The following is a 16690-nucleotide window of genomic DNA, read 5'->3' on the forward strand; positions in this document are numbered from 1 at the left end:
TAGGTAACAAAATAATTAACTTGTGATCTTGAGATATCGGCATTAAAAAAAATTGCAAGCACCGCTGTTTCCATACAACTCTCACTGCTCTCACATTGTTTTCAGCTGCAGCAGGAAGCTGTTTTCAGAGAAAAAATTCTGGTGAACGTAGTGGAGTATTTAGCAGCTTAAGAGCCAGATTTTTCCCTCAGGAGTTGATAGAGACCAAAAACAGAGCTAAAAGAAAGTGAATATTGGACTTAAATTCTTCAGGTGGACAGAAACACGACTCCAAATGAATCATAATTTTGCTCCGTAACTGCTGGATGTGTAAACACGCAACTGTTTGCAAAAAAGTTTGCCATATCAACTTAAAAGTTGATGATATGTCAGTGTTGTGTTCACAACTTGTTCCCACTACCCCAAGTAGCCAAAACAATCTTTTAATTTTAGGTTTAAAGTTTATTTGTAATTTGTTTAACCCATGATTAGTTTCAACGCTGGAGTTAGCTTTACTGCTAGCAAGTACCAACAGTTTTGCCAAAATATGACTCCATACACTTGTTCCATTGTTGTTACTCATATTGTGACCTACTACCATTGGCTACAGTACAACTAAGTTTGAAATATACTGAGCAAATGAACAGATAACAAAGAAATGGCTCATGCTGAAGGATACTAAAATTGTTTTGTGTGGAATATCACTTTAAACCCAGTAGTTGCTTTCTGTTGCATGGTATCACATTACATCAGCCTCCAAATATGTGACTGAATAATCCAATTTGTGGAAGTGCACTCCTCATTCATATTATATGAATGGGTGGTACGCAAGACATGTACTGCAATGTGATCAACTTGAAAGTACATGATTGTGTAGAACTGTGCGGGATTTGGGTCAGATTGTGCTTCACTATTTTGGGCAGAATGTAAACTAGAATGTCCTTACCTGTTGGAGCCTCGTCGCCTCCTCCAGCGATGCGCGTCAAGCTTGTTTTTGCCTCAGTGCAGTCTGCAACAAGGCCATTCGGCTGCTCCAGACATTGCGTAGTGTTGGACCCCCCCTGCTCCAAAGGCACCATGTTCTGTAGATTCTCATTTACTCTGTTCCACATCTTCTCCTCTCTAATCACTCCTTCACCACTTTCAGCTGCCCAACTGCTGGCCTGCATACCCAACAGGGACTGGACTCTTGATGAGCAATCCACTCCTGCTGAAAACTCCATTCCTGGCGAGGACTCCAGTCCTGGGTAACCAGGTCCAGACCTGGCAGGACGGCAAGGCACTTTGCGGTTGGCTTTCTTTTTCATCCCATTGGAGCTTCCCCTTCTGGTATAGGGCCTCTTGGAGACCTGACTTGTGCTATCTTTACTGTGTGTGATTTCGATTTTGTCTGGACTTGATCTTGATTTGTTATTAACATGTTCAGTTTGTTCATCTTGGCCTGTGGATTTAGCCTTCCCAGGCATCACTAAGGGCTCCTCCTTAACATGTGCACTTGGTGGCCCAATCTCCAGTTCTAAGGGAGCCCCCTCTCGTTCTCTAGTGTCATGCAAGTCCTTCAGCATCATGAGAAAAGTGCTGAACTTGTAGTTTGTGTCTGGTTTGAAGGAGATGGGCTTACCATCGCCCTCATTTGTCAAGGACTGGAAGGATACCTCCTCCACGTTTTTAAAGGCATTCATAAAAGAAAATGGCGAGGAAGGTGCAGAAGAGGAGCAAATGTCAGAGGAATGATCTTCCTTCTTTTCCTTTACTCGAGAAGTGAGAGGCATGAAGTCCATTGGTGGAGTTGAGGATATTGAGAGGTCTTCATCTTCACTTTTGACTTCAGCTTCAAAGTCAGTTGAATCAGAAAACATCAAAGGGGGAGTGCTACAGCTAGAAAAAGTGTCCTGATTATACTCACCATTGTCATTACAATGAGATTTAAGAGATTTTATTTTAGTGCAAAAGTCCAGTTTGGTATCTGGATTCCAAGAGGAGTTGCGCTCAGAATGGCATACAAGGCCCTCTGCTTTTCTGAATGGATTTAAGAGTTCTTTCTGCTCAGCCTCCTTTCGGGCTTTTTCACGCTTCTTCTGTTCTGCCTCCTGCATAGCCTTCAGGGCTCTGGTCATTAGTCGACTGCTGGCTGGAAGATGGGCAGGCTGCTCATGTAGTAGGACTTTATTCACTTGATCTGGAACGTGCTTTGATTTGTGGACAATTGCCTTGGATCTTTCAGAGGACAGGCCTTCGGGTGCTTGAGCATTCCTAGATACTGAATTCCCATGCCGGTGAGAAGGCAAAGAAGATGTCTTATGAGATGTACTAGTAACAGAAGTCGTTTTTTGCTCTGAACTGCCTGATTTGTCAGAGGACATGCTTGTTCCATTGGAGACAGTAGTCTTCTTACCTTCTGACTGGTCTGATTGGTTAGAGGATGAGTAAGTCACATTGCTTGAGCTTATATTTAAAACTGGTATCCTTTCTGCTTCTGGACAACTTAACTCATTAGCGGACACACTTGCCACATTGGAGGCCACACTAGTTTTCCCTTGTGATGATTCTGCAGAGAGGCGAAGCATACCAGCACCACCACTTGCTTTTAACTTCTTAACGGAGATCTTTTTGGATTCTGAACCACCTGCTTGCTTTATGGAGACACTTGCCATGCCATCCACCAAGTCTGATTGTTTAGAAGACATTTGAGTGTCATTAGTATCTGATGTTTTTTCACTTTTAGTACATCCAGGCTGGTTTTTAGAACTAATGATTACACTGGAGTTTAGGATCTTCTTACCCTTTATGTCTTTGCGTATTAATTTGACAAAGGGCAGCTTACACTTTGAGACCAGAGATGTTTGCTTCCCTAGCCTTGCTAATGGGTCAGTAGTGTTGACATTCAAACTGGACGCTGAAGGCTTGTTACCTTCTTTTTCTTCTGTTTGGTCTGAAGTCCTGTCATGTAAATAAACCTTTTTTCTAGCCATCATGTCAGAATGTTCATTTTGACGGATGGTCGTTACACTCTCTGAAAACCTGGACTGATCATTGAAACTGGCCTTCTTGTTGGGCTCTTGGGGCTTTTTAACATCTGAGCTACCTAACTGGTCAGACAGCGTGCCAGTAACAGTGTCGGTTGTATTACAGACTGTCTGTCTACTCTTTGAATATCCACATTTGACACCAGAAGGAACACCAGTCTCAACAGAGTCCAGGGACTTCTGCTTGTCTGACAATCCTGATTGGTCAGCAGGGCTGCCGGTTATATCAAAAGGCCTATTAGCAACCAGGGTGTTTTTACACTTCAAATTTCCTGACTGTTCAGGTGGTAGATTTGTTTCAGCAGGTACCAGAGTCTTATGCTTGTCTGACAAACATGACTGGTCACTGAGCCCACCACTGGAGGAGGAGGCACTGGGAACCAGCGTCTTTTTACTAACTACAGATGAGTTCTTTTTCTTACAGGACACCTTACTAAAGAGAGTACGATCTGGCATTGGACTGGTTGTTTTAGGTCGTCTGTCTTTGCCTGATTTGCTGAACCACAGACCACTCTGAATCTCTGGCTGCTTCTTTACCTCTTTGACAACCGAAACAGACGGCTGAGTTGGAGCCAGTTTAGGCTGCCGCTCAAGTGCTTTAGGACACAAAATCTTAGGGACTGAGTCAAGGTCAGAATATGGGCATTCTCCATTGTCTCTCTCTGATTGGTTTGGGCTATTATGCAACATCTTTTTAGAGTGTTTTCTATTCATGTTCTTTGATGATTTACTCAGTTTCTTCTTGCCAGGAGGTTTCCTTAAAGTGCTTGGCTTTGTTGGAGCTGGTATTGGGGATGAAACGGTTGGGGATGAAATAGATCCATTGGTCAAGTGCGATGTCTCAGGAAGGGTGGAGACAGGTGAGGTGGAGGGGGGTAAGATTTGATGGGCCTTGTTCTCTGGTGTGGAACTGTTGTGGAAGGCATCATCTATGGACGAAGGAAGGGAGGATACCATTTTGGGTCTCTGTGGAAGAACAGATTCAGCTTCTGCAACACTGGATTTCCAAGAGTCCTGAAAACGTTTAGCAATCTGTAGAGACACAAAGGCAAAAACTTGCTCAATCTTTACACAAATAACATATCAGTTTACAGCAGAAACTGTTCGCGATTGCCGTTGCAAGATATTCCTGAACAAATCTATTTTGAAGAGAGTTTTTGGTGTGCAAGCTTTCTTTTATTGTCTAACATGATGATCACCCAACCATGATTATTATGTAGACCAACATTTTATAAGGGGATGCAAATAGTAGTTCATCATTAATAAAATAGTAATTACATTGTATTTGTTGTTCTGCTCCCTTTGCTTCCCCCTTCGGCGCAGTAGGGGGAGCTGTTCAAATTGAAAACCTCCATGGAAAGTGTGAGCAGATTTTTCCGCAACCCAGGCCAGCTCCACAGGCTCCCCAAATGTCCTGACATGGTAGAGCCGACAGGGCCGATCACTGGGCTCTAAGACAACAACAAAACATTAGCCTCAATCTCATGGGATGCATATCAAAACTGCACCATCCTGCACAGTGAGTATAGGAATGCATCAACCAAGCAACGAGAGATTTAAAATGCAAGAACACTGAACTCTCTGCAAAACTAGAATCAAATGTGCATATTAATATCAGGATTTTGAACATTATGTACTGTTACATGGCCAAAATATGAATTATCAGCTGAAAAAAGTGGCTGTAGTTCTTATTCATTTGTTCTAAGATGAGTGTATGATTCATTTAGACTGCAAGAGTGAAACTTAAACCTATAATACCAGCAGTTTGTGGCATTCAATACATTAGAACAACACGATGAATAGCATATGTGACTTGACTTTAACTGTAAATATCCACAGTTGCAGAGGAAAAACATAAAGCAGACAAACACTTTTACAGCATGAAAGCCTGATACATGCCAGTGGATGCAGGTGCTTGACATAAATGCTTTCGACAGTGATGTAGGAGAAGATCCATTGGTTGAAATTATAATCTAGTTTTTGATAGCAATATGAGAACAGTAGATATTTACACTTATGCTGTTTTAAAATCTTTTCAGGCATGATGGTTCTCTCCACTTTGTAACCTGACCAATGTCCAATAAAGACATACTGTTGAAAATTGAACAGTTTACAACAAAATAATTATGCATTTCTGAATGTGTTTTTCAGTTTGACCCCTAAATTATGTCCTAAATTACTTCAAACAGCCTTCTTATCAGCTTTTTGATGCAGTGTTAATCACCACTCTATGACACAATACAGCTCTGTTATTACCAGCTGGGGATGGCAATTAACTGGTGACCGAAATAATCCATAGAGCATATCAAACATGTGAAAGCAACCAATAATAATGCATTAGTTTACATAATCACAATAGGTCAACAATGTTTCAGGCCCACCTTTAACTCTGTGATAGATTCCCTGTACAGGGTCAACGATCACCTCACAGGGCCACCATGGTCTTCGGCTGAACTTTGCCCAAATAACTTCACCCTCTAAAAACTTCACAGGTGGCAAAGACTTTTTCTTCAGGCTGTTCTGCTGTCAACAACATGACAGTGAAGAGAAAAAAATTAAATGAGATGTTTGAAAATGAGACAGGTTTTGCATTTCCACCAAATGTTTTGCATCAGAGCTACAGGTGTGTTCTTGATATTTCAACATGTTTCTGTTCATTGTGACCAGCTGCATTACTAATGTGCATTTCCTTGACATTCAAAGACATTGAGACATATTATATGATCCATAATGTGATGATTACTGGATGTTTATTTCTGCTTGTGTTAATCACCTGCTGAGAATCAGGTCCAAAAAATGAAGAATTCAAATTATTCTATTACCATGTTCCAAGTTCCTTGGCAACTTTGTCTGCAAAATATCGTTTTCACTCATGTTCCACTGAATTAAATACAATTTTCTTGTGAAAACCAAAGGTCGGTAGGCAGGAGAAACGTTCGATGAAAAATGATTATAAGTTATATAAAGTGTGGCCAAGACAGACTTGATATTAAGTATTACATTTATAAACAACAAAGTTGTTTAATTATGATTTAATGATGCAAATCACTATAACCTATACAATGCTAATGCCTATTTTGCCGCTCTAAGTCAAAAAGGAGAAGGCTGGGATTTGATTACCTGTAAGGGGTTTTTCTGACTTTGCTTGACCTGGCTAAGCATCTTGAGGGCTTTGCCTGATTTGTTGACACCAGAAATATGAATCAACTGTGTGGCTGAAAGCATCAAAGATGTTGGGGGAAGCAATACTGACTTGTATGGTGAAAAGAGTCTGAGCACAAAGATCCACTTGTTAGCTTTCAGAGTTCACTCACAGGAAGGCTGTGAATGTTACTGGATATTTGTGCTCATATTCTTTTCACCCTATACTGTTCCTAAAGATCAAGAATGAACATTTGTGCTCCAATATTGACATTTTTTTATCAATTATTTCCACTTGATTGAACAGCGGAGAAAACATTAGGCGATGGGGAAGCAGGTAGAGAGAACGAAGATGAAGGACGGGCAAAGACAAAAATTGAAATTTTATCATATGTGTGGCTGTACAATTCTTTTACACATAAAATGTATGAAAAGGGGGTCTACAAGCTTTTCTGTTCTGTCTATAATAGATCCAAAATTCAACTTGTCTTCCTATTCTAGGTTTCAACAGGTTTCCACTGAAACCACAGTAGAACGCTATTACAACCGTTAGCACTGGTGGCTACTAGGTTTTGGTTTGTTGACAGCACTTTAACATATTAAAAAATAAATCAGACTTTGTTAAAGATAGAACGATGAAGTCCTGTGCTGCCTACTGAATCGAAAACTTCAACTTTTTACTTTTAGTACATGCTGCAGCTGCCCCTTCAAATTACATACTGTTGCATGCAGAATGTGTACAATTGGGACATACTACTTCATCTGTGATTGCGGCTTCTGTCGTTGCACTGCTAATGTGCAGTCTTTGCTCTCTTGGCAGCTAAGTCAATGTGTCGTATCTTCTGCTGCTCAGGGGACTATGAGTCAGAATAGCCAGAAAAGCATAATGGCTTGCATACTGCAAAATGCGACCGCATGTAGTAGGACATGCTGGTACTTTTGGCCTACTGCATTTGACATACTATGTATCGGGACATACTAAATCTTTTTCTGGCACACTAAATAGTATGGTAGTATGGGTACTGGAACACACCCATGGACCTATTTCCATTGTTGTCCCTTGTGTTCTCACAGTCCATCAACCATTTAACAAGGTGGAGACATGCCTTTGTTGTCTGACAGAGGGAATAAGAAAACATAAACACTAAAACATGGACAATTAAATCTTAAAAACAAACAACCATCCTTTTCTGTGTAAATTTAAGTAACAGCTCACAACAGCAGGTTGACTGGACTGGCAGGGCACATGAGCAGGCCTGAGTTATGACCGGCATGTAGCAGGATTGGCCAGAGCGGTGACACTGGCTGTTGCTATGATGTAACCCTGGCTGGGGTATTTTAAAGGAGTAGTTCAACATTTTGGGAAATATAAAAGAAGATCAACACCACAACCACACATATCTGTCTGTTCAGCATGAAGCTGGAGCCAGGTTAATCGATTAATCTTTTAGTCAATCAGTCGGCAACTATTTTGACTATTGATTAATCATTTCAGTCATTTTCCAAGCAAAAATGTCAAACATTTAATAGTTCCAGCTTCTCAAATGTGAAGATTAAAGTTAATTGAAAATCTTAAAGCAGAGCTTCACAATTTTTTCAAGTCTGTCCAAAAACAATAGTCAGGCACCCAAATGAATATTCAAGCAGGTTTTACTCGCTAGGTTCTCCTCTAAATGCGCTTACAATGTAAGAGATAAGGGACAAAATCCACAGTCCTCGTTTTGAGCAAAGATGTATTTAAAAGTTTATCTGAAGATAATGTGAAGCTTCAGCCATTTGAGTTAGTCAAATAAAGTGCATATCTTCCACTTTTTGGTAAAACATTTCCCCTTTGTGTCTCGACGGACAGTGTTTTCCTGTTCAGCTGCACCTGACTATTGTTTTAGGACTGACTTGAAAGGTTATGAACCTGTCCCTTAACATTTTAGTCTGTTAGTCAGACAAAACATGTAAATCGAAAACGTCACTTTGACCTCTGAGTGATTGTTTCACTATTTTTATCATTTCATTCATTTCACACAATGACAAACAGACTCCAGGGACTTCCCGTAAAACGACACCCTTTTACATTTAAAGTATAGAGTATAGCCCAGCCAATCCGTCAGTCAAGCTGACAACAGGGTATTATCCTATCAATCTCTTGTGAACCAGTTTTCCTCAGGTAGTTGTTTTGGTCAGGAAGAGGTGTTAGACGAAAAAGATGTGTGAACTATGAATAAATAGGTGTTCTTGTGCTGCTTCCATGCTGTTCTATGTCCACATGGACATAAGAATATTGGTGGCTTTTGTTGGCTATGAATACCATCTACAGGCCTTTTTCAATGGAGATATTTTTAGATGTCACAGTAGGAACAGCATAAGTGTAAATAATAAATTTAGCGATGGCTGAATTCCATTTAGCCGCTTCAGTTTGAGGGTCCTGGTATTGTGCAAGCTGGCTCACTGTCACACTCATGGCTTACTGGGACACTTGAATGGAACAGAGCCATCCTTAAGGTTATTATTAGTAACACCTGTGCTTTCCCTACAATGGCAAGTCAAAATGCCTGCTGTGTTTACATGTATACATGTATATTTACATTTAGAACAGCAATGATTAGCCGATTAATTGATTGACAGAAAATCCTGATGATCCATTAATTATTTTGGGTCATTTTTAAAAGAAAAAAAGATAAAAATTCTCTGGTTCCAGCTTATTAAATGTGAATATTTTCTGGTTTATTTAGTCCTCTATGACAGTAAACTAAATATCTTTAGGTTATGAACTGTTGGTTGGGACAAAACAAGGCGGTGAATGACATTTTCCACCATTTTCCGATATTTTAAAGATCAAACAACTGACTGAGAAAATAATCCACCAATTAATCGATAATGAAAATAATCATTGGTTGCAGCCCTATTTACACTGATTGTCCTGTGAACTTGTTGATCTGAACCACTTGTCCTATAGTGTCCTTCAGATAATTAGTGGCTATTGAAGAACGAAATACGTGCTGAAACACTGATTAATCGAGGTAAAATTAAAAATACGGCATCAGAGATAGCGTGTGCTGCTTTCTCTCCTGTTTTTTGATTTTATCACCTTCTGAGCGCTGCCAAAATTTAGTTCCAGCAACATATCCCACTAGTGGAGGGAGAAACAAAAGCAGAACCGGTGACTGTGGGTCGCTAAGTTCCTGCTTAATGTCTACCTGTGAGCCAGTCTCATACTTGAGCAGGTGAATGTTTTCCTTTAGTTGTTTTTTAAATGAGGACAACTATGTTTATCAATGACGGAGCTACAATTGTGGAGATATTGTATGTGTACACCCATTATCTAAGATGAACAAGTATTTTGTTATGACAGGTCAAGGGCACAGGGCTTGTGTGTAAAAACATTAACCTAATTCAGCTACGTAACAAATATTTTCCACTCGAGTGAATGTCAGTTGTCCTTTGACTAATATTTTACTACGCTTTGTCTTTCTACACCAGAGAGAAAACTCTTATCAGGACCACAAAACAGCATGAAGAAGGAAGTAAAACAGTGACCTCAGTCTGAAATAAAGTAACCAGGGTGCCACGAACAAACCCAGACTGCTAAAATAACCCAAAAAGCCATTATTTTGTGACATGTCTACTAATAAGGGTAAAACTTGCCATTAAATGCCTTGGAGGGCTATCCCCAAATAGGAACAGCTCGGTGTCGCTCTCCCACTCGTCATCCGAGCCGTCCCAGTATCTCCTGCGCTGACCTGAGGACTGGGAACGGGTGACAACCTTGGCTGATGACACAGTAGCATCCTTGGAATTTAAGTCTCCAGAAGTGGACTGAGGAAGACTCCCCACCCTCTCGTGTTTGTCCCGTGAGTCTCCGACAGGCAACACTACCTCCCGCTCTTCATTATTGTTGTCATCGTCATCCTCAAACAAAGAGGACTCAAAGTGGAGGAAGCCGTTGGCAAATGGGCTGTTGCTATCGAGAGAGAAGGCCGGGCTAGGCGGGCCTGAGAAACAACCTTCTGCCTTTTTCTCTGAGACAACAGGATCGTTCCGATTGGCTGCTGGCGCGTTTCTATTTCCAGTTTGGACATCAGGTTGTTTTCGTCCAGCAGAAGAAGATTTACCAATGCTCTCCTCCCTGCTGGTATTCTGGGTGCCACAATAATCCCTGCCAGTGCAATTGGCCCAGGAGTCCCTCTCCATCTCCTTCCCCCTCTCCTTCTTACTTGTCCCCCAATCCCAGCTCCTGTCTGGCGCCCTCCCCTCCCTCACCGGCAGCACCAGGTCAGGCTGGCTCACCATGGTGGTGAGATGCTGCAGCCTCCTGAGGGGACTGTAGGAGGAAGAGGAGGAGGATGAGGAGGAGGAGTGGTCCCTTTGTGCGAACCCATAGACTGATGCATGCTTGAGGGAGGAGGCGGAGGCAGACATGGTTAAACTGATCCTGCTGTCATGGTGTCTGGAGGAGCAGGAGTGGGTGGAGAGGTCACGACCGGGGGTCAAAGGGCAGCTGGACTGATGAGTCTCCCTGCCAGGGCCTGCGTAAGGCCCACTCATGCTGGCATGGTTCCTCCCTGAAACATGAACAGAAAATTGTTAGTGTGCAGCCTATCATAAACATCAAAATTTGGATAACTTTAAAACATTAACTTCACAGTTTGTTATAATATGCCTGTAATAATTGTTTTGGGACTTCCACATTTTCCTGTGGAACTGATTTTGATATTTTGTATAATCCTTCAATAATATTCCTGTTAGAAATTACACTTTAGTCAAGACTTTTGAAAATCTGCAATCTGTCTTTCATTCAATTAAATGTCACAGCATCCCTGCAGCTCATCTAAAGTTATCCCAGGCTGCTGGTAATGAGATATATCTAAAAAAAGGCACGGTGCATCAAATCTGTAAAGACACACACAGTCTGCCTTCACATGATGTCAAAACAAAACGTAAACAGACTCACGACGACGATCGGATCGACCTAATAATATGACATTTGTGGGAGAAATCTGCGCAAACACCGCAGCCCAGCTGTTAGAGCCTTTCAGGAATATTATCGCGATATGATGAAAATGACATCAAGTACGATAAGGTCAGCAGCCTCTAAACTCGTCGCTGGCTACCAAACACACACATGTATACACACAATAACGCCTGTGAGATTATTAAAGCGCGTCATGTTCAAATCAATCCAACACTGCCTGCGCTGTAACCACAAACTGGGATTAAAATGGACCCGTTCGTGCGCGCGCGTGTATGTAAGGCGCGTGTGCATAGGTGTGTGTGTGTGTGTGTGTATGTGTGTGTGTGTGTGTGCATCTGTGTGTGTAAAGGTGTGTGCAACTGCATATGTGTGTCTGTGTGTCGCTCGTGGCTTGCAGTGGCTCCATGATTGCACGAGACAGAAACACAAACGCCACATAACATGCAAAACGGACGATACACAACAAGTTCACTTACACACACTGACACACACACACAGACACACTTCCACAGGCTTCCCTCCGTCAGATGCGGGCTATGTGCATCAAACAACAAAATCACGCAGAAAACGCCAAATGACACGGGATCTGTCGCGAGAATCTTACCATTCCGGTGTCGGCCACCGCAAAAATGACCCTCGACCTGTTCATTTTGGCGTTTAAATGTGCCAATTTCCAATTTTTTGAAAGCGGATGAGGAGAGTCCCAGCGGCAATACTACTAGGCCTGGATCCTGTGAAACGTACTCACTCACTCACTCCCCCCCCTCCTCCTCCCTCCTCCTCCTCCTCTCTACATGCGCTAAAGCCTGGTCCAGCGGCCCCTGGATTGGAATAGAAATTCAGGCGTGTTGTGCTCCTCCAGCGACACCCCCCTTTTTGCTTTGTGATAACTACAACTTTATAATCCCCCGTTTTATGATTTCTGCTCTGTTAAATGGCTATTTCCTGCCTGCAGACTCTGCCTGCCCCTTGAAAGTCAGTCTCCCTCTCTACTGTGCGCACTGGCAGTCGTCACCACTGCCTCCCTCCCCAGCCGGTCCACAGCATGGAGCACAGAAGGGGCCGTAAATCTCTCTTCAAGAAAAAAAAAAAAATCTGAGCTGTCAGCCTAAAAAAAAAAAAAAAATGCACCGGACCACCACACGACACCTCCAAAAAATCGCCCCGCCCCTCTCCTTAATTACAAGCATCAATTATTAAACTAAACCCGGCTGCCATCACCATTGACATGACACATGCCAAACTTGTCCCAACAACTGGCATCTTCTTCACCACCACCACCACCTCGACACGCACTTGGGCAGCACACATGCGCCTAGAGATGAGACGAGAAATAAATAAATGATAAGATAAAAAAAAAAAAAAATGTCCACCACCACCACCACCACCACTACGTCTGAGAAGAAGCAGTGAAATAGTGCAGCAGGCTACCCGGAAAAACAGATGGGTTTCCTTTCCTGAGACGAGTTGTTGTATGTAGTCTCTGGCTGCACACCCGGTCCCTTCAAAATGGAGTCCTCCAGCCTTTGAGGAGGAAAAAAAAACAGGCCACAAAGTGTTAATATATGCTCGATATAAAGTTCACCCAGCCACGGAGAAACTGAGCCACAAAGCGCACCTCTCCTGTGCTCTGGAGGTGTTTCTGGAGGCTGTTTGAGTCTTGAATCACCCATATCACGGCAGGAACATTTTCTTTACATGTTGTGCCTCCCAAAGTCACTGTCTTATGAGCGTTTTCTGCCACGACAGGGGGGACTGAGGCACATTATCCTCTGCTGTGTATGTGTGTGAGTGTGTGTGTGTGCCAAACGCACGTCTGACAAGCAAAAACCACAACATTTATTGCCACTTTAAGCGTCGACTGTGCTGGTTTTGGTGACTGTTTTTGTGTATGTATAAAAAAGGGAAAACACACGGTCAGCTTTTCTTTTTTCAGAAACGGAGGGCTGAAAGCTGGAAAACAACTGCAGCTCTCGGCCGCTGAAACTGAGCTTGAGCTGAGGGAGACATGCGAGATTTCTGCTTTGGTGTATTTGATTTTATGGGGTGAGGAAATCTCCAGATTTGGACATTTGGAGACGATATGTCAGTGAGGACAGAGAGGGCGGGCGGGGGGGGGGGGGGGGGGGGGGGTTTCAGGTGTAAAAATACCCCCCCCAACACACACACACTCTCTTGTCACCGGGAGGCGATGTGGGGGAAATAGCGTTTATGATCGACATGGCCGCAAAACGGCAAACCCTCCTCTCCTCTCAGGTCTTGGGGGGAGCGTGATAAAGAAATGAAATTGAAAAACAGCATAAAGCTCGATGAGGTCACTGTTAAGCCTTCAGAAAAAAAGACGAGACTAGTGGATATGATCTGTTTTCTGCATCCACACACACACACACACACACACATGCGGCTTCTCGGTGATTATCAGCCCCTCACTTTCCCCGGTGTTTCCTGATTTTTTTTTTAAACTCAGATGACAGGGAGACACGAAGGGCTTGGGTTTCTCGCAGGAAGGGTTTGGTGAGGAAGAGAGAGGCACTCAAAAGGCAGACAGGAGCGAGAGAGAGAGACAGGCAGATAGGACGGGGCCTGCTGCGGTTTTGCGCAGCGCAGAACAGCGCCGCGGCCCGGCAGGACCGCACACTTCCAGTTGAACCGTCAATGTACGATTAACGTAGTTTAAATCTCGTTTACATCAACAGCGAGCTGGTTACTCAGCACAGGTTTCCACTAAGCGGACTTTCCACTACTGCGTCAAACCAGGTTTTGATTTGACAGCGCATGAAGGGTGTTTTATGAGTCCATTAAGAAACTAAATCTTCTGTACATAGAGTAAGACATACTGATATACTCCTTTTATTAATGTTTAATACACTATTACTCACAATAGTAATATGATATATGCAAATTACCACAAAGTGAGTCTGAAAGAGTCACACAAACCTGCAGGAATATATGCATATGGATAAAAAAAACCCACAACAGTCACTAAACACACTGTAAATCCTCATTGGATTATATTAATAAAACCAATAAATTGAGATTAAATGTTTAGTTAGCCAGAATTGTCTGCATACATGTAAGATATATTATATGTCCATATTTACTCAGTTTATTCTCCACCTTTCTGTCATTTAATATCTTTCTCAGAGTTGTGTCAGAGGGTGGCCAGTGATGGAAAGGCCTGCCTGAAATCTGCTTGGCCAGCCCAGATGTTGTCCTCAAAGGGAGAGTTTTTATTGGCGGACGTGCAGGGTTAGCGACAGGGCCATCAAGCCAGAGCATCAATACTGTTTCCCTCACTGAGGAAATACAGCTGTCATCACTGTTGAATTTATGCTATTTGGCATTAAAACACCACATTTAGTGTTACTGGGTCCTTCACATAGAAATCAGTCCACAGGGTGTTACAGACAACCGAGAAAGTCAGGGAAGGTCTCATTTTTTACATTACATTACTACCCGTTCACTCACTGGCAATAAGAAAAACATTAACATATGTAACTTGCTTCACAATTCTACATAAAGAACCTTTAAATAATCAGCTTTAGAGATGCTGGTTGGCATATTTTTGAACTTTGACAAGTGCCAGGCTAGTTGTTTCCCCTCCATCCAGTGTTTATGCTAAGTTAGGCTTACAATCTCCTGACTTCAGCTCTGTACGTAACATACAGACATGGGATTCACACTGATCTTCTCATCAAACTCCCCCAAAGAAAGCAAATAAGTATATTTCCCAAAATGATATAATAAATTGAGAATAAATGTTGTTTAGTTAGCCAGAATTATCTGCATACACGTAAGATATATGTCCATATTTACTCAGTTTACTCTCCACCTTTCTGTCATTTAATATCTTTCTCAGCGTTGTGTCAGAGGGTGACCAGAGGTCGAAGGGCCCTGCCTGAAATCTGCATGGCCAGCCAGATGTTGTCCTCAAAAGAAGAGTTTTTATTGCCTGATGGACAGGGTAAGAGACAGGCCTACCAAGCCAGAGCATCAATTCTGTTTTCCTCACTGAGGAAAAACACTCACTGAGCAATTTATTAGGAACACCTGTGCAGTCTAATGCAATCCAACACAACAGTTCTGCCATAAATTCTACTTTTGGAATGTATTATATTGAAAAGTGTTTCTAAGAAACATGTGTTTCTAAAAAAAAATGTGTCTGCGTTATTGCCACAACGAAAAGCAGCACACTAAAACCAAAAAAGTGATACCAGTGTTTTTTCATGAATGAATTGTAAAGCTATCCCTGCATGTGGCTTTCATGACATCATAATGTTTTATGGTCCAGCTGCCCATCATCTCAACAGGCAAAGCTGTCATCACTGTTAAATTTATGCTACATGGCTTTTAAACACCACGTTTAGTGTGTACATCACTCTGTAGTTACATTTCAGTCCAGATGTGCAGACCAAAATGCAAATTAGTGTGCATTTGTATTAACTGGTGTTATGTGAATATACACATGAGAAAAAGTACTTGTAAATCTTGTAGCCACATAGTATCTGACTGGTGTTTCTTTCCTCGACGGCATCAATATTATTTAAACTCTTAATACAACATGTGTTGCTGTAGTCAGCTGGGATCAACTTTACAGTTTAACTTATTTGCTAGACATTTTTCCCAAATTTTTAACACTTCTACTCAGGTTTTTATGTGCTTATATGTGCTATATAGTGTTTCTAAAGCGCCATGCAGAATTCGTGATCAATCCTCTATATATATATGAGATTTAAAGAGTTGAAAGCCACAGAAAGTTACCCACGTTAACATCACAGCGAATGTTTTTTATATGAACAAAGGATGAATGACGACAGACGATGTGAAAGTTTTCGGTCACAGTGATGAACCCTCAGAGAATTAGCTTCCAACTCTGTAGTTCACCTCAAGTCTATGGAGCATTTTAGCATCTTTCAGCTCATTGTTTTGTTTTTTGGCATATTTACTGCTACTGTGGTTCCTCTTATTGAACCCCTGTTTTCCCACTCTGTGCATTCTGTATGCATTAGTAACTAGTAATCAGTTTATTGTAATTTGAATATGAACAAATTCATGTAGTAAAATATACTTCGTAAGCACAGTAAGTACTGACATAAAGAAGGTCTTAAAGGTCCAAAATGAGGCCTCAAAACCTGTATCTTTTCAGATTATAAAATGCTTTAGTGGTGCATACAGTATCTGCAGTATTGACAACATATTGTGTGAAAGTTTTGCAGTTAATTAAATTACACATACTAACCACCACCCAGTCAACCTGAAGCCAGTATACTCCATCAGAATTGCTTCAGAAACCCTTTCCCTCACACCTCTCTGACGTTAAATTAGGTGGGGCTGCATGCAACCATTTCTATAACTTTCTGAAACTGACAATGCTACATTTACACCCACTTCACACTGTGATTGTGCAGCTGTGGGGAGATGAGAAAGGAGCCAGGATTTGACCTTTTGTTCTAAGTCTTTTTATATTCTTGACACAACGACAATATTTCTGTCACATTTTATGTGAACATCATGAGTGAATTCAACTACAAGAGTCTGGAAATCCCCGCCTCAGCTGCCATTCTCATTTTTCAGAGTG

The 16690-nt window shown here is 41.9% G+C and overlaps 1 protein-coding gene across 6 annotated transcripts in view; it reads right to left on the minus strand.

Moving 5' to 3' along the window:
• nsd1b (nuclear receptor binding SET domain protein 1b) overlaps positions 1–13002 on the minus strand; it is a 32681-nt gene extending 19679 nt beyond the window's left edge. The window contains exons 1-7 of one of the 6 annotated variants that reach the window (XM_042430857.1): positions 12731–13002; positions 12544–12636; positions 12334–12427; positions 9786–10702; positions 5387–5528; positions 4284–4456; positions 926–4037 (exon numbers count right to left, since the gene is read on the minus strand). In XM_042430857.1, coding sequence (XP_042286791.1) covers positions 926–4037; positions 4284–4456; positions 5387–5528; positions 9786–10702; positions 12334–12349 — 4360 coding nt within the window. In that variant the 5' untranslated portion in view covers positions 12350–12427; positions 12544–12636; positions 12731–13002. Of the gene's footprint in view, positions 1–925; positions 4038–4283; positions 4457–5386; positions 5529–9785; positions 10703–11091; positions 11552–11588; positions 11695–11716; positions 12172–12333; positions 12428–12543; positions 12637–12730 lie in introns of those variants that run through there. The other 5 variants (XM_042430858.1, XM_042430859.1, XM_042430860.1 and 2 more) reach the window with 5 other exon arrangements.
• Between the last annotated feature and the right edge of the window lie 3688 nt (positions 13003–16690).

The sequence above is a fragment of the Thunnus maccoyii genome, chromosome 13, assembly GCF_910596095.1.
Source record: "Thunnus maccoyii chromosome 13, fThuMac1.1, whole genome shotgun sequence".
In the NCBI taxonomy this organism is placed as follows: Eukaryota; Metazoa; Chordata; class Actinopteri; order Scombriformes; family Scombridae; genus Thunnus; species Thunnus maccoyii.